Source organism: Callionymus lyra, chromosome 10 (genome assembly GCF_982586985.1).
Source record: "Callionymus lyra chromosome 10, fCalLyr1.hap1.1, whole genome shotgun sequence".
NCBI lineage: Eukaryota > Metazoa > Chordata > Actinopteri > Syngnathiformes > Callionymidae > Callionymus > Callionymus lyra.
The window spans coordinates 13,289,076-13,306,390 of record NC_141827.1 but is presented as its reverse complement, the minus strand read 5'-3'; the positions used below and the strand labels follow the sequence as shown (position 1 = coordinate 13,306,390).

At 40.7% G+C, this 17,315-nt stretch overlaps 1 protein-coding gene across 2 annotated transcripts in view; it reads right to left on the bottom strand.

The window, feature by feature from the left end:
- Positions 1-817: 817 nt before the first annotated feature.
- Positions 818-17,315, bottom strand: part of LOC148070421 (disco-interacting protein 2 homolog B-A-like) — a 34,096-nt gene continuing 17,598 nt past the window's right edge. The window contains exons 12-39 of one of the 2 annotated variants that reach the window (XM_087801362.1): positions 17,177-17,286; positions 15,929-16,031; positions 15,793-15,857; positions 14,818-14,911; positions 14,626-14,745; positions 14,444-14,558; positions 14,225-14,364; positions 13,115-13,251; positions 12,944-13,024; positions 12,740-12,867; positions 12,542-12,656; positions 10,631-10,832; positions 10,072-10,184; positions 9,858-9,881; positions 9,398-9,478; positions 9,192-9,315; positions 8,011-8,132; positions 7,782-7,893; positions 7,510-7,619; positions 7,093-7,223; positions 6,849-7,017; positions 6,605-6,775; positions 5,916-5,977; positions 5,769-5,826; positions 5,272-5,346; positions 5,029-5,203; positions 3,599-3,722; positions 818-3,496 (exon numbers count right to left, since the gene is read on the bottom strand). In XM_087801362.1, the coding sequence (XP_087657488.1) occupies positions 3,244-3,496; positions 3,599-3,722; positions 5,029-5,203; positions 5,272-5,346; positions 5,769-5,826; positions 5,916-5,977; positions 6,605-6,775; positions 6,849-7,017; positions 7,093-7,223; positions 7,510-7,619; positions 7,782-7,893; positions 8,011-8,132; positions 9,192-9,315; positions 9,398-9,478; positions 9,858-9,881; positions 10,072-10,184; positions 10,631-10,832; positions 12,542-12,656; positions 12,740-12,867; positions 12,944-13,024; positions 13,115-13,251; positions 14,225-14,364; positions 14,444-14,558; positions 14,626-14,745; positions 14,818-14,911; positions 15,793-15,857; positions 15,929-16,031; positions 17,177-17,286 (3,314 nt within the window). In that variant the 3' untranslated portion in view covers positions 818-3,243. The remainder of the gene's footprint in view (positions 3,497-3,598; positions 3,723-5,028; positions 5,204-5,271; positions 5,347-5,768; positions 5,827-5,915; positions 5,978-6,604; positions 6,776-6,848; positions 7,018-7,092; positions 7,224-7,509; positions 7,620-7,781; positions 7,894-8,010; positions 8,133-9,191; positions 9,316-9,397; positions 9,479-9,857; positions 9,882-10,071; positions 10,185-10,630; positions 10,833-12,541; positions 12,657-12,739; positions 12,868-12,943; positions 13,025-13,114; positions 13,252-14,224; positions 14,365-14,443; positions 14,559-14,625; positions 14,746-14,817; positions 14,912-15,792; positions 15,858-15,928; positions 16,032-17,176; positions 17,287-17,315) is intronic. The other variant, XM_087801363.1, reaches the window with a different exon arrangement.

Sequence of the window (17,315 nt, the reverse complement as noted above, 5' to 3'; positions counted from 1 at the left end):
AAATTGTTTGATTTGTTTGTTGAAATGTTTGATTGATTACATTGTGGGTTACAACGGTGCGTCCGTTTCATGGAACTCAAGCACCCAAAAAAAGATTGATGATGCCAAATCCTGGACCGGGCTACCGTCTACACCCCACTCTAGTCAACATCGGCAAAATCAGGTTCCATATTCATAGTTCATCAGCCAGATGTCAACACAGTTTTACGGCCAACAAAGCAGATCGTGACGAACTCGTGGACATCTGTGTCTCATATGGCAATTAAAAAACAGTGATCAGGGTCTGTCCCTAATCTGTGTGGAAAGACCCAGCTAGGAAGCCTCGGTACAACCCTAGACAAAGGTCTTCAGGCCCTTTGGTGATGAGAAAAAAGCTGGAAAAAGCGAAGGCCTAAAAAAGAAAACACTCACAGCAGACGGAAGAGACCGCCAGAAACCCCGGCAACCCTCGCTTCATTTTCCAGGAGCTCCAGCCCGAATAAATGAAACCACTGACACTGGACCTCTGAGCAAGATCCCACGATCCGTCTCAAGATCCTTCCTTAGAGTATATGCCACCTGATCATCTCCTCCAACTCACCTACACTGCAGGAGGGCTATGCTGTTTGGAAGAGATACTCACCTGGGTCTCAGGAGGCCACAAAATGAGGTCCAAACACACAAAACCGAAGGCGTGTACAGATGTAAACGTCAATACTTTTACACGCCATTGAGGTCAAATGAGGAAAAGTGTGACGAGTTGATTTAGTTAGAACCTTAAAACAAATACACATGGCTAACAGTTTCTTACGAAGCTGAAACACACCAGACACCGGGACACAATTAGATGTTTATTCTCTTTTACTTTTACATAAAGTATAAAATAAAGTACAACAAACCAAAAATTAGAAAAACTGCTAGAATGACAAAAACAAGTCAACTTCAGGATGTTGGTCTCTTCAGTGGTTTTACACCCTTGCGGTAGTTTCAATTCTTCAGATAACTAATGTACAACAACTGAATGGTTCATACACAAACTATTAACAACAAAAAGTGATGAGTCGTGTTAATAAGATTGACTGTAATGACAAAAGTATCGTTTTTATCCAGAGGCTTCTGGGTTTGCATAGTCCGAACTGGAGAGAACTACTCTCGTTAGTTTTTGTTCCCTGAATTCATGACGTCGAGCTGAGAAATCTCAAGATGCAAAAGCGCACGCCATGTTTTTGAGTGGATGTCATAAAAATAACGTGTCGGGCCAAATAAAGGAGTCAGCTGGTCCCAGCGATGTCTTGTGACGTCACATCACATGAAATGTTTCAACAACAACTCAAACTTATGTACATGCGACAACGAATCAAAGTACAAATTGTTGACACAAGAAAAAACACAGTTGCAGTTTTTGTTTTTTTTAAAACTTCACACATGTCCAGTGGATAAAGACAGAAAGTTGTGCATACACCGTCGTGTAAGAAAAAGGTTCTCAATCGATCCAACCACTAAACTAAAGGGGGCGGTTCAACGTAGAATGGCAATATAACGGATATATTGTTCAATGACTCAATTCTTAAAGTATAATTTTTATGGCGTTAACAGTGTTAGCCATCCAGTAAACTCTTTTCGTTACAAATATGTCACAATATATGCTCCTGATGAGTTAGTCATGATGCCTTTTTGTTAATAATAAAATAGACTTTATTTTTTGGAGAAAGTGCAATTTTTTTTGGCTAAAAGTTAACTTTGTTTACTATAATCCACAGGTCAAAGCTTTATTTACAATCTTGCTATTTCTTCGACGACCATAAAACCCCTTAAAGTGAAGCTTTTGTACATTTATACAACTCAGAGCCTTTATACACTTCTGAAAATACAAAGAGGTCCAAACGTGTGCAGACAAGCGAGTGATTATCGGATGATCATGTTGTATTTCAAATATCAATATTGGGTTTGTAAGGCAGGAAGTGGGTGAGTTCAGGGCAGGAATGTGTAAGTGGAATATTATTTGGCTTTGGTAGGACGGATGATGAGCGTGAGGTCATCAAAAACAATGACATAAATCATACGAGGTGGTTCAAAATAACTATTTCTATTCATCCAACCATAAATATTTCTTCTCACTTTTACAATGATGACATCAAGGTGATGAAGGTTTTCTCCTTAACTTTTCACTATATTGCTGAAAATCTCCTTCCAACATGACCTGCTGTCAATTATTTAATGTTTGAACATGAAAATGAAGTATTTTAGTCAGCTGTGGAATGTATAGTACTTCAACAACATCAGGCACTGTTACTCGGCCCTACTTTTACCTTTGACTTTGATATCAACTGATATTTCAAGCCTATTTATTCTTAATGGTTTCACATCATTCTTATGATCTTGTTTTATGAGATTTTTATTGCTCATATGCTTGTATCAATTTTACTAAATTCTACGACATGTGTTGTCCTAAAGTGCTATCTAAATAAAGTTATTAAATTATTTCCATCATACATTACTTTTCTGTTCTTTTTTCAAGATAGATTTTCATTGAATTCCTGTAAATAAAGACATTTATGTCAGGATTACTGTAATAATCGTGAAAGTCAAGTCAGAAATATGATGAAAGATGGAGGAACATTCTAGTGACGGAGACGTATAGAAGAATGACTCAGGAAGAGGGGAGTCGGGAAGGAGACGGTAAAGGTGGTTGAAATATTTAGGTATTGCCTGATTACTGTCCTCTGAGAAGAAAGATCGAGAACAGGACTTCAGCCATAACATTATGACCACCCGGCTTCGAGTTTTTTCACTCAAACACTAACAATTGTTGCAGTTTGTATGTTTTAGAAGATTCATTGTATTTGCTATATTTCATAACTTCAAACTGTCAGGCCAGCAGTCATGATGTTAGGGCTGATGTGGGCTGGGTTTTGGAAGTTTGCGGGATTCCTGATCAAAGGTTTCAGCTGAGAGTGGTTCCTTCAGTGCTGCTCTCAGAGCCGCACGTACAAAAATATTTGCAGGAGATTCAAGTGCAGCAGTTCGTGAAGACAAAAAAACAGCAAAAAGTGTTTGCGTCACGTAGCAAAAACACCTTTTCATTATTGTAGAATCAAATCTAAAAGGTGATTTGCGGTGTCGTCAAAAGAGTCCTGGTCTTGGTCCGGTTTTGCAAAAAATTCTTTCAATAGAACACAGTGAACAACCCCAGAACGCAGGTCCTGTCGGAGGCATGCAGTCGCAGCTATACGCTGGTGTCACACAGAGCCGGGTCGGAGCACCTCACATGTTGTAAGCCACGTAGATGGGATCCAGCTGGTCGGCGAGGAAGGAGTCACGGAGATGCATGCGCTGCTTCTCCCCCCGGGAGTTGATGGGGATGACCCCGGGGTCCACGATGACCACCACCCCGACGATCAGGTGGTGTTCTTCCAGAACCACGTTGGTGATCAGAGGTACCAGGTCCAGTGCATCTTGTTCGGAGCCGCACAGCTCCGACACCACCACCAGCAGGTTGGTCCACGTGAACACGGCGCTGGGAGGGAAGACGACACAGAAGTTTGTATGTCGCTTCAATTATGTCACAGCAGCGCTTCATTTATTCTACGTGGTAGGCGTGCTTTTGTGTTGATCTCACCTCTCGCCGATGCTGCGATGACCTCTGGACACAGAGGTCTCGATGTCAATGGGGTGATAACGAAGTCCCCTCAGCTCCAGGGTCTCGTCCAGAGAACCCACCACGAACATAGCGTCATGTCGATCTGACCAGAGACTCGCCGTTACTTTTATAACACCATGATATCTTTTTTATATTTACAATTAATAAGTAAGTAAGTAATTTTTATTTGTATAGCACTTTTCCAGACCAGGGTCACAAACAATATTCAATAAAGTATATACTTAAAAGATCAAGAGAAAACTGATAACACAACAGGAGTTCCAGAAAATCTAGGAAAAGCCTGAACAAATAAAAACGTCTTAAATTAATATTTAATTAAATTAGGAGTATGATGTGAATATATTTCTCTGGATATTTAATTCCTATCCGCGTTAGAACACAAATCAGGGAAACACATCGGACTCACATATGTTTACTATATCACATTGTTCTTGTGAATTCTATTTTTGCCTTTAAGCTTTACACGGTCCTGAGGGTGAGCTTTGTGGAACTCCACCATTGATTGGACCAGACCTGTAATTGTATGTACCTGTATGTAAAATGAACCAATGGGCCGCTGGCTTTGTGTTAACGGGCAACTTTCCTCACATGTTTCAAACGTTGAAGTCTTTCTCTCCAAGATGCAGTAAGTCCCTCATCATGACCTTTTTAAACGTATTACTTTATTAAGCTCTCCCCCGTCTGAAATATTGGCGAACAAGAGGTTACGAGAGCTTATTATGATGTAGTAATGGTCTTCACCCCACACTCCAAACTCACGCCAGCTATCACCCGACCCCGCTTTGTTTATACAACAAGTCCCTTGGAGGTGGAGACTTCCGGAGTTGATGATGCTGCCAAACTTTTATCTAATTATTTAAACCTTTGTGTAGTCACTGGTTCCACCAATGCATGTGTATTTCAGAGGTCTTTCCCCTTGACCCAATGGGTTAACTATCTAAGCAGCGTCCAGCAACGGCTTTCGAAGAGCATCGGCCAAATGTTGATGCTGACATCATAGCAAGAGTCAGTCGGAAGTTCAAAATAGTGTATATATCTTCATCCAGTTCAAAACTAAACTGATTCCTTCTACAAAGACAGTATTTTATTTATTTTTTCAATCTTATAAATAGCATGTAGCATCATTTTTGAAGTTTGTTTTACCAATCAAATGTCTGTGCAAACATTCTTATAGAATAATTCTGTCCATAAGAGACTGCAGGCCTAACTAATACAGTCAAGGGCCACAAATAGACGTGCTACGAATTGTGTCTGTCGTAATTCGGCAATGTAGTGTTATCTGATCAAATTTTAAAGATTTTTTTTCCCCACATCATTTTAGGGTAAATTTACTTTAAAAAAACATATTTTGCTTTTAACTGTTGTTGAAATAACGAAGGTTGACCCACCACCACTGGCATCCAGCAGCTCCGTCCTCTTCACGAAGCCGAGGTAACCGGTGCGAGCCCACAGCGTCTGAGGGTCCCCGAAGCTGAGCTTGGTGTTGAAGTGGTCCGCCTGAAGACTCTCTTCTCCGTAGATGGTGTAGTAGCCAGTTGCAGTGTGAGGACTGTTCACCCAGATCTACGACGCAAAAAAAAACAAAAAACTTTCACTGCCTGTTCCAGGACACAATGTGACGGTGTCCTCACCTCCCCCAGATGAGAGTCCCCAAGTGGACCTTTGGTCTCAGGGTTCACGATGATCACTCTCACACCTGGTAGGATCTGAGGGTGAAGAAAGAAGTCATTAAAGAGAAGACACGGAAGGCAGATGGATGGAAACTAAGGTTTTTCTGTCGCCGAAAATGATAACTTTAGTCTGAATGCAGTGTTACAGAAGATTGACGGTGTTTGTTGCTGCTCCCCCTTGTGATCAAATGTTGTAATTGCAAGTAGTGAAAACCAATAATGTGTATGAAGTGAGAGAAAGGCTCTTATTGGGTTGGTCAAAAAGACTTCAGAAATTTTCTCCATCATTCTGGAAATTAATATAGGCGCCGTCTCTGACCAGTCAAGTGAACTAAAGACTAAAAACTGTGATGTTTCAAGTAAAAACTTGAGAGAACTAAAACTAGTTCTAACTAGAACTAAAATGAAAGGTCAAAAAGCCATGTTGTGCCGCCTTAAGACTGAGATCCGGTGCTCACCTTCCCGGACTCCATCAGCGGCAGACTCTGTGGAGCTCCTCTCTCCACCAGCCTCACCCTAAAGTGAGAGAACCAGACACAAAGAAGCTCTGAGTTCACGGGGGGGCCACAGTTCGCCCAGGGTCTGATCAAGATGCATGAACATACCTGTCGTGGCGAAGAGACTTCATGTCTACGTAGACTGTGCACGGATCAGGACCAGTCGTGCCCTGAAACACACAAGAACCTTAAGATTAGTTTTTAAAAAAAGTGTAACTAAAATGAATGACTTAAGTTATAATGACGGGCAGATGGATGGACTGACTTACTTTCATTATTTATGAGTATAAAATTGATTTACTTTCCTGTTTCTTGTCAACCTAGCATGCTATAATGAAGAAATTATAAAAGTAAAAATCAAAATACTTGTTAGTATGTTTGTTTAATAAGGCTTTGTCACAATCAGTTTAATTCATTTAACTACTTTTCCTTTTTTTTTGTTGTCATTTCACGCCCTTGTCGTCGAAATGATTTAATTTATGGACTGGACCATTTAAAAAAAGGTTTAAATAAATGATTGGAAGTCATTTTTTTGATAATACTGATAATACAATACTTTTTACTTTGGTCTGTTTAAAGTAATTGGACGATGATATGTCAGTCAAACTCATTTGTCCCGCCCCCTCTGTGTTAAGATGAAGCTGGCATTGATTCCCCACGGCTTCAGGGAATAATCCAAACAGAGATTTCAAAATGAAGCTTGATCACAAAGTTTTGAGAACACCTGCCCTTCTTTAAGTGTGTTTTTTGCCACAGCAGCAGTGAACAAGTCAGTCAATCAATCGCAGCAGCTGTACCTGCAGACAGATGGCCAGGTTGACTCTGGAGCCGAAAGCTGTGCTGACCGCTCTGGACGACAAACCCAAGTCTTTGAACAGCTTGGAGAAGGAGTGTGTGAGCGCCAGGCGAGGTCGCTCCTCTGCGATCACCACACAACTGCGCACGCATGACAGGTTCACACCCCGGGCCTGAACACACACACACACACAACAGGGAGTGAGTGAGTTACTTCTATCTGTCATCATCACGATCCGTCCCAACCTTGAGAAGCTCCGTCTGTGTTCCCAGTCCTTTAGTGCAAAACTCCATGACGGAGTAGGAGCAGAAGGTGTCTCTGATGCGGTACTGACTGAGCGTGCTCAGCCACAGAGACAGGCAGCTTTCCAACTCGAAAGGAGGGATAAGGACGGACTGGTGACCTGAGTACACACTGCCCCCCGACACGAGTGTGAACATCGGGAGACGCAAACTCAAATCTGGAGGAGATAGTTTGAGGATAGTTTACCTTGCAAGGCACCACAACACAAAGCCCAGACCGCAGTACGGATCCAGGCAGATGGCTATTTGGCGAGATGAGTAGAGCTCACACTGGAGCTTTATGGACCTGCAGAGGGCACTGACCGCTGCGTGAGAGATCTGACAAACCGTAAAAAACACTGGTTATTCAGTGTTTGGCAGCAGGAACACGCTCAAAGAACAAAAGAGAAAAAGAGAATTGAACTTAAGAAAACATGATTCAAAAGTTAAAAGTGTTAAAAGTTGAAACATCTACATAATAAAATGCTCCATTGTTGGTTGATCAACTGATTTTACTCGTCGCAGTCAATTTGCTTCATGTATCCATAGACATGGGTTAAAAATAACTTTTTTGTTTTGCACATTGTATCCAAAAAGCTAGAACAGACTGAGCCGAATGACTGACCTTGACCCCCGTCAGCATTCCGGTGGTGGACACGCTGAAGTCCAGGTAAGCGATCATCTCTGCTGTGGGTGGCTTGTAGATCTGCGGAGGTCGGCGACGAGGAAGGTCGTCTGCAAACATAAACTGATGCTAAATATATTGGACATGTTGTGGTTTAAAATCAACTTCCAAGGTTGCTGGCTGAGAACAGTCTGAGTCCATGTTCGGTTCATGACATGCTTATTCTCTTACAACATCTATTGTGTGACATTCTCTTGAAGTTCTGGACCAACCTGTATCGATGATTGTTGGCCACGTTTTAATGTTGACAGATGCCGCGGCCTCTTTGGATCGCATTATCCGCATCAAGGTTTGGGTCGTAAGGATGCAGGCTGCTTTACTGACCTGTTGACACGACAACACTTTTTGTGACTTTTTAATCATCAGATATAACATGATCCGTTTGTCTTCGTGCATCTGGCAGTTGAGTTGCCACAACCGGTGACGACGGTCGGTTCTTACGTCGATGATCATGCGGACTGTGGGTAGTGTGGCAGCCAGGTTCTGAGGGTGCGGAGGCCTGACGTTCACAGGGACACAGCCGGCGTAGAGACACCCGTAAAAGGCGGCGATTAAATCAATACCTGCAAGACAAAGTCCCATGTGATTTAAACAGTTGCGGGCCTTCAGGGCCAGCAAGGCCTTCTCTGCTGGCCTACACATAATCAGAAGATAAATTACTTTTTTTTTTTTTATTGTTTATTTTTCATACATATGTATTAAATTATTCCTTATAGTCTTTTCTCTTCATTTCATTTCTTTCCTTTTGCTTGCACAAGATGCGCTCTGCTTCCAGGATTCTACCTTCATGTGAGAGCTTTCATCCAATCATATTTGAGCAGCAGGTCATGTGTTACCCCTGGCCTTCAGTCGCTTCAGAGCTGGCCCTTGCCCATTGAAATCAACGGCAGCCGAAGGATTGTGTTAACCAATCAGATTCGACTTAACGACACAACGTCAGCGCTTGGGAAGCTACATGCGTCACAGCTTCCACGACGCTGGACGCGTTGAACAGGTGACACGTTCATGTCCTCTGATTGGACAGCACTGAGACTCGTCTTTTCAAGAAAAGCTGGACGTTGTTAAGAATGTTATGCTAACTCAGAGACGAGTCTTTCACAAGTTTAAAAGGATTTATTTATTGAACTACATGAGTATGTGTGTGTGTGTTTGTGTGGGTGTGTGTCGCTTTAGCGTATGTGTGTTTGTCGCTGAAGCGCGTAGAGTGTGTGTGTGTGTGTGTGTGTATGTTTTGGGGGGGTAGGGGGGTACTGTCGATGCAGAGCCTGTGTGTCGTGGCCATGGAAACCACACAGACTAGTGGAAGTGATATTTTGATTCAGTTTCTTATAATGCACTGATGTTCATTTGATGATAAACGTCTTATTGACCTATAACAGCACACACTCAGATCCCTGTTGTGTATAAAGAACCTCAAAGTAGTTATTGAGAGGTGGATTCATTCAAATGTGCGCCACTGAAGGCCTATGTGTGTAATGCACGGCCCGCCACTGGATTTAAATGTATGTACAGTTCAGGCTAACATTTGGCCACTAATTTCTCTTCACTTAACTGATCACAACTAATGGAATAAATGAGTTTATTTTCTGATTCCTCTCTTAGGAAGCCAACCTTCGACCTACCAGGTGGATACAGCAGCACGACGTTCTCGCCCGTGTTGATGCTGCCCTTCTCCATCAGTGCTGCGGCGATCTTCTCCGCCCGCTTGTGTAGCTGAACGCACGTGGCCGTGCACACGGCTACACCCTGATGACCAAACAAGTGTAAAAAAAAACAAAAACATACAGAAATTTGAGAAATAAAGCTTCAGTTAACAAAGTTTTGTCACCTTGGCATTAAGAAGAACGTAGAGAACGTGGTCCGGGTCCGACTGTGCTCTCCACTGTAGAGCTTCTGACAAATACTGGTGCTGAAAGGAACAAAAACATGTTTTTTCTCACCGCAAGAAAAGTTTTTTCTGGTAAAAAACACAACCAGTGAGGGTCAATGCAGCTACTGCGGGTTTCTCGGCTGACCTTGATAAAGCAACACAAAGCAGTGCATTCCTAAACACAGCTGTCCGACATCCACATGAGACTTCAGCCTCAAAGAAAAAAAAATATGAATTGTTGTTTGGGATGGGAAAAGGGAAGTTTTTCTTTTTAAACAGGAAAAAGCTGCAGAAAATGCTTTTTTCATTTCCAAATGAATAAGCGTGCACATTCCTCGCAGCCAGCGATGAAACCACGATACTGTGTGACACACTGAAGCCGGGGTGGGGGGGAGCATTGAGGGGCCGAGGATCTTACCATCACCGTGGGCCACATACAGAGCTACATCCAGAGAGACAAGAGCAGAGAAAGACAAGAGTCCAGAGTTTTTTTGTTTAAAAACCTGTTCAAGTCTGACTCACTGAGAACCTTTCGTCTACACAACGTGCTCTTAGCATCGGTGTTAAGTTGAGTTAGCTCTTGTGCACATGCCGGGAGTTCGTGAGGTGAAAGGAGTGAAGATTGAAATCACCTTCCGTACGATATCCTGATCCTCTATCATGCCAAGCTCTCTGCCCGCTGCCTGCGCGATCCTCTTACCGGCCACCAGGTTACCAACCATCACCGAGGCCGGACCCACACCCACTATGAGAGAGAAGATGAGTGGGTCAAACAAGTACACAACCTCTGTACAGATTTCCACAAAGTTACTTATTTCCCTGCAAATAGAACTTAAAAATGACATCAATCCAATGTTGTAAACATGTGTAATAATGGCATTATATAGAAAGAAATATTTAAGAGTATATTGTTTCAGTGTACATACAATCTTTTATTTAAATAGATAAATTATAAAAAAAATAACTAAAACCGCAAATACATATTTTTTTTAAATTAAAAAATCATAAAGGAGAACAAAAAATAAATGATTTAATCATTGTCCTAAAAATATATATTGATTAGAAAGTTTGATTAACTTGATCCCCCCCCAAAAAAAAAAAGTCACCCCGAGGGCTGCACAAAGAGCAGTCAAGGAGCAGCCATTGGCCCCCGGTCCCCTGTGGTTAAACATTAAAATCACTTCCATTCACCTGGCTGCTTCTGCCGTGGTTTGGGCAGGTTGGTGACGCAGGTGTGAGGACACATCAGGATGTTACAGGGGTGAATGTTTCCATCTAAGAAGTACTGTTTTGTGTCGGAGATGTGGATGCCGCCGAGTGGAGTTTTGGGTAAAGTGTTGGCCGGAACCAGGGCGAGGCAGTAGAGGCCGACCTGGTGGATGCTGTCGATGGCCTGGAAGAAAGCAACGGCACACTGATGTTTATGACTGAATTACACAGTTACGATATGTAAGTAAGTCATTATTTGTAAACAGTATTTCTTAGACCAGGGTCACGAAGCGATTTAACAATCAAAAACAAACAGTTAAAATATATACTTTAAAAGGGCAAGACAACGTAGAGGCAAACACAGCAGCCCCAATAAAATTAAGAGAAGCCTACAAAAAAAGCCTGCACAAATAAAAATGTCTTAGGATGTTTCTTGAAGGAGTCAGTAGATCATCAAACACAGAGGGAGAGGAAGATCGTTCCAAAGCTTAGGAGCAACAGCCTGGAAGGATTTCTCTCCTCTGGTCCTGAAGCGTGTTCAGGAACCATCAGTAGATTCTAATCCACAGACCTCAGAGCCCGAGCTGGGAGGAGGAGTCTGACCATGAATAGATTTGAAAAGTGAGAACCAGAATTTTATGATCCTGAAAGAAACTGGCAGCCAGTGAAGAGTTTTAAGGATCGGAGAAATGTGAGTTCTTCTACTAGAGCGGGTCAGAATCCTCGCTGCAGAGTTCTGAATTAACGGCAGGCGAGACAGCTGCTTCTTGATGATATTATTGTCTCAGATTGTGAACAAAATGCAAATTAAGTTTACCATTATAATATTATATATATATCTACATTAATATAAAAATATAAACGTTGTACAATAATAAATAAATATAACAAACTGTCAAAGAAGAATTGTCTGAGAATACACCCTAAACATGTAATATATGATCTATGGAATTGATGCCATATTCCATGAATTTCTTTTCTTAAATATGATGTTTTTATGAGTGTAAACACAGGTGTATACAGAGGTACCAGTTTATCTTTAATCAAAATATAATGTGAATTTAGTGAAACTAAAATGCATAATAAAATATTGCCTGCACCACTTTTTCTTTGTGAGTTTTCTCTATGGAGATTAATACAGTATATCTAATCTAATCTAATCTAAAAATGTAGTGTACAATGAATAAATAAAGCTTAATAAGGAGTACAAAATGTTATTGGTTTTGATAGAAAACCTGTCTTACACTGACATCACAGCACAAACAACTAAACACAAGACAAGGATTAACTTTTTTTTACTCACTTCTCATGGTGTTAAATATTAAACTAACTATAAATGTATTCTGAGAGAGAGGTACACTATATAGTCTATTATATACACATATACTGTTTGTAATAGTGCTGAAACTGCCTGAGTTAGTAAAGAGACAGACACTGTTGGTAATTACCAGCAGGTTAAAGGTCAGCTTCTTCCACCAGACTGTCAGGAGACTCAACTCCCTCCATGTCCTACCATCACTCTCACCTTTGACTACCTGTGCCTTAACTTTGTTAATTTTGTTGTTATTCTGTGTATAAGTTGAATATCTAAGTATTGTTGATTATTTATTTCATTTTGTTGATTATTTATTTTTATTTATTTTTATTTAATGTCCTTTCAACTGTCTACTTCACATTTTGCATCGTGGGTCTGACAGGACTACAATTTCACCTATGCTGGATGTCTTGCATACATGTATATTTGACAATAAAAGAACTTGAACTTGAACTTATAACATTCATCCCTCTTCACTGATGGCTCTGCCCTGAGGACTCCTCCAAGAGGACATGCCAGGAGAACACATCCAGAAGGCGGACACAATCTGGACGTGCCACAGGAACATGGCGAGTTACCTGAAGAACTCGGCTCATCCACTGGAAACTGTCCTCTTCACTGGCGTCCGGTCGCTGCTCCGCCACGATGACTACTCGCTCGTCGTAGAAGACCGTCACCGAGAACACAGCAATCCTGCGGCAACAACATGAAGTCGTTTCAGAGTTTGTCTTCTGTAGAATCTTGACTTGAAGACATGTTTTTTAATCCGATCTCACCTTCCACGGTACACCGTCTTCACCGGCTCCACGGCCAGGGCAGTCGCCACCAGGTCATCCGCGTTGTGTCTCCGCCCGCTCACCAGCAGCAGACCTTCGATCTTCCCCACCACGAAGATCAGGCTGCCCTATGGAGGGTAGAGTTGGCCATTAGAAAAATCCAGGTCACAGATGAATGAAGAAAATTGAACCAGAACTACTCACGGGCCCGACAAACCCCAGGAGCCCCGATCGCACGAACGGAATCTCTCCGATGGGAACACCGTTAGAATTAACTGGAATGACCTTGATATCCAGCAGAGGTAAGAGAGGAAGCACTGAAGGATCCTTCTTTCAAATCTCAAGTACATGACATCGTGGATGTTGAATTCATACCTCAAAGGTGTTTTTAGTAACGCCTGGGAGGCCGTAGTACATGGTTCCTCCTGCCCGAGAGTTGATTATTATCTCTCCTATCTCGTCAGTTTTACAAAGCTGAGGAGGTCCTTCTGGCCTGACGATGCACATCAGAGCTGCAAAATGAAAGAAGGCACAGCAGTCAGTGTAATTGCATGTACAGCCACTAGATGGAGCAACGGGCAAATGACAACTGTGGGACAAACGCACAGCTCAAGTGATGCTGCATTTAAATATAGAACCAAAGGCCGAGAAACAATTGTTGCATGATGTGCTCTGAAATTTAAATGTTGCAAAATGTATGAGATAAAAGCCTCCCCTGCTTCTTGTGAATTGTTTCAATTAATCAGAATAAAATATAGATTCATTTTTTGGTTGGGGTTAAACATTTGGAATTTATTTTTAATAAATAAATAAATATCTTCCTCTCTCTTTGCGCTTGATGGAGTCTACTGACTCCTTTAAGAAACATCTTAAGACGTTTCTATTTGTTCAGGCTTTTCCTTGAATTTCTCGAACTCCTGTGTTGTTCTCGGTGTTGTCTTGATCTTTGAAGTATGTACTGTTTTGAGTATTGTTTTGATTGTTAAAGCGCTTTGTGACCCTGGTCTCGAAAAGCGCTATATAAATAAATATTACTTACTTACTTACTTACATATGATTACATTTTTTGTAAATTTGTACTAGAAAGATCAAAGTTTCACAAAATAATGTTTAATGATTTTCAATATAAAACAATCACCCAAAATATTATTTTGAAAATAATGCTGCTGATTTTCTTTTTACGGTCAACCGAATAAAGTATATTTTATATTTTTGTTTTCACTGTAGTTACAACAATTAGTAATAACAACAACATAAAAAAAGCTTCATGTTCCATTTAGATTCAATTTTGTAGATTCTTCTAGTTCTTCTGTGAGTGGCCTGAGTACATTCAATCTTTGCTCCTCACAGAGTAAATGAAAATAAAGCAGACACCATCCATCCTGCTGCATTCACAAACATAAACAGATAATATTCGATCGTCCAGGGAAGCTGCCGTTCCGACCAGTTGTCAGCACAGATCAGTCAGCGAGTTCCTCCGCTCACCTCCAGGCATGACGTGTCCCACATCCTGAACGGTGAGCGCCGAGTTCTTGTCCTCGGTGTTGACTCTGATGACACCATGGCTCAGACCTCCCAGCGAAAGAATGGCCCGAGCGGGCAGTGGAGCGCCGGGTAACCCCGGCCTGTCCAAGAAAAGGTCAAATCCAGCCCGTCATCCTCCACCTCTGGTCAAGACTTTTGTTTGTTGGTGATTCGACTCACCTGCGAATGGCCACCGTCATGGCCTCGGGTGATGTCGCACAGGGACAGATGACCTCAGGTTTCAACCCGTGAGACTGGAACACGTTTAGAAAAGCATCACAGGAAGACACAGACCCTGCAAAAAGGACGATGAGTTGAAGTCAGTTTAGAGATCTCACAACATCCAGAAGGTAAACACTCACAGGGGTTTGCACCGTCAGCGACGATCAGCATGCGCAGCGACGCCAGGCTGGTGTCTCTTTGGTCCCGGTGAGCCATCATGGCCCAGTGTAGGTCCCGACACTTCACCAGAGCGACACGAGCTATGGAAGCATATTTGAAATATTTGTCGAGCCGGCAGTTCTCGTGGTGACATGTTTTAGTTTGTCAGGAACCTTTATGGATGTGGACCCTCTGGACCCAGGAGAGCGGGCATGCTTTCATCACAGCATAGGGTACACTGATGGTGTGAATCCTGTTCATCACAGCCTGAAGACAAAGATGGAGATGGTGTTTGTGTGCCGACTTGTGATTTTTACTAAAGCCTAATTATTTCAGCCATATATAAATAAATGTATAAATGTATATACTGTATATGTGTGTGTGGCTTATATAAAAGACGCAAATACATAATCGTAAATTCCATTAACAACTGTACTTATTGGACACAAATAAATTAAAAATAAAACATAACATAACATGATAATACTCACGATAGTTACAATAACTGGTTAAATAATTCTAATTGCTAATAGAACAGAAATAAGTGATCTCAAAAGCTTAAAGATTAAGATGATAAAGATAGAACTAAGACATTCATAAAAAGGTATGGTAAGTAAGAAAAAATATAAAATAAAAAATATAAATATAATATACAAATTATTAAATAACATGAATAATTGATAAATATATAATTATTACATACATATGTCATACAATTTCTTATTTTTTATTATTATCATATATGTATTTAAAAACGATAAGCAAATCAATCATTAGAGAAACATGTCATAAATAAAGGAGTATAAATATTATAAAAGGATGTAATTATTGTCTAAGAATAGGTTCAATAATTGGTTTTGCTCTTTACATAATATTAGCACGTAATGACCGAGGGAAAGCAGATTAAAATGCTAGCCACAGCAACTGTGACTCATCTTTGCATCACCTAATGTGACGCAACAGTGGTTTAAATGCGAGTGCAGTGAACGTGGAAGCAGCAGAAGAGCGATGTGACATAAACAGAGAAACAGTTCTGCCTCCTCACCACACGTAAATATGTCTTAACCCATGTGACCCGAGGGTCAACCCGACACACCTCTAGATCCCGGGATCAATTCACTCTAGTGAGGCGGATGTAAAAAACCCACCGTGAGAACGCCGTGCCACAAGCCCATGTCCTTCTTGAAGTCCAGAACATTCACTAATGTTTCACCTGGTGTGACAGAAATGTAAAGGTGTTACAGGTCCATCATGGACCATCAACCATGACAGGTATTCACTCACCCTCGCAGTAGTTGCAGGCCTGAGTCAGAGACTGACAGTGGGTCAACATGGCAACTTTGGACACAGCTACGCCCACCACAGTGCCGTCTTTACTGGCTTTGTACTGCACACAGATTACAAACGATTACCGAATACTGCATACAGTATGTCCTATTCTTACACAAGTCCTACTTGTATTTACTAGTTATACTTTTTAATATTTCATTTTGATTTAAAAACATTTTTCACTTGTTTAAAATAAGGTTATTTTGACTATATTTCTACCTGAAGTAAAAAAAATATATATATTTCTCTCAAAACAACCTCCCATGTTTATGTAATATTTAGATTTTGTAAGTTTATTCTACCTTAAAAAAAACATTTTCATAAAATACTTTATTTTAAGGTTTTTTTAATTGAAGGACAATCATTTTAATGTTTTCATTGATTGCTAAATAACTACATTTATATTGTAAATGTATTTTGTATTTGTTTTAAAATAGCTCTTCATAAGTATACAAAAAATGTCATTAGAGCAATGATGGCATTCATGGCTATGACACAATAATATTGTGACATATCTTTTGTCAAATCAACAGAGTTACAACCTATTAGTTTTGTATATTGCAACCTTCATTATGACTTCAGTGAGAGAAGCAGTGTGACTGTAGAGAGGATAAGCAAGAGCTTAAGAAAAAAAAATGACCTAATAAGATACACAACCCTTCTTTTCATTTTCCTTTTTTTCGTCACAGTACTCAAAGATGCTTCCTTTGCTTCATAAGAAAAGTGAAAACACAGACCTAACAAAGATTAGCTATATTCTATATATCCTGTATATGTTGATTTGATCCTCCTGCAGAATAAAAACTAATATACCAACAAATGCAGCCTAAAAAATGCACTGAAATAGGGTTAACAATGTTATGTCATTTATCTGTAACACATGCCAAGAAAACTCAGCAGCAATTTTGTCAAAAGTATGACGACCCTGAATCTTTTACAGGCTATACAGGGAGTAAACATTTGTGTAGCTTAAATTTGTGCAGCAAATATTTTAATTAAAATAAAATGTAATGAATAATGCTGTATAATATTACTTTTGTAATGCCGTACTTCTGTGTAGCAATAAGTAAAAGGTCATTTGCCCAACATCGTAAACACACATACATATTTACTACCATAATTGGTAGACATTTGATAAAATATATTTAAGTTTCAATCGTTGTCTGTTAATAAACGTGCTCAGAATGGAAGTGCAGGTGTTACCTCGATATATGCAGGGTCTGTGTTTGCTGTGGGGATGTGCGGCTGCCAGTCCTTGGAAGGTTTGGTCAGGTATTTGGTGTCCGTGACGACCCATTTCATTCTGGGCCAGCCTGTGGAAGCAAAGCTGAATGAGATTGTT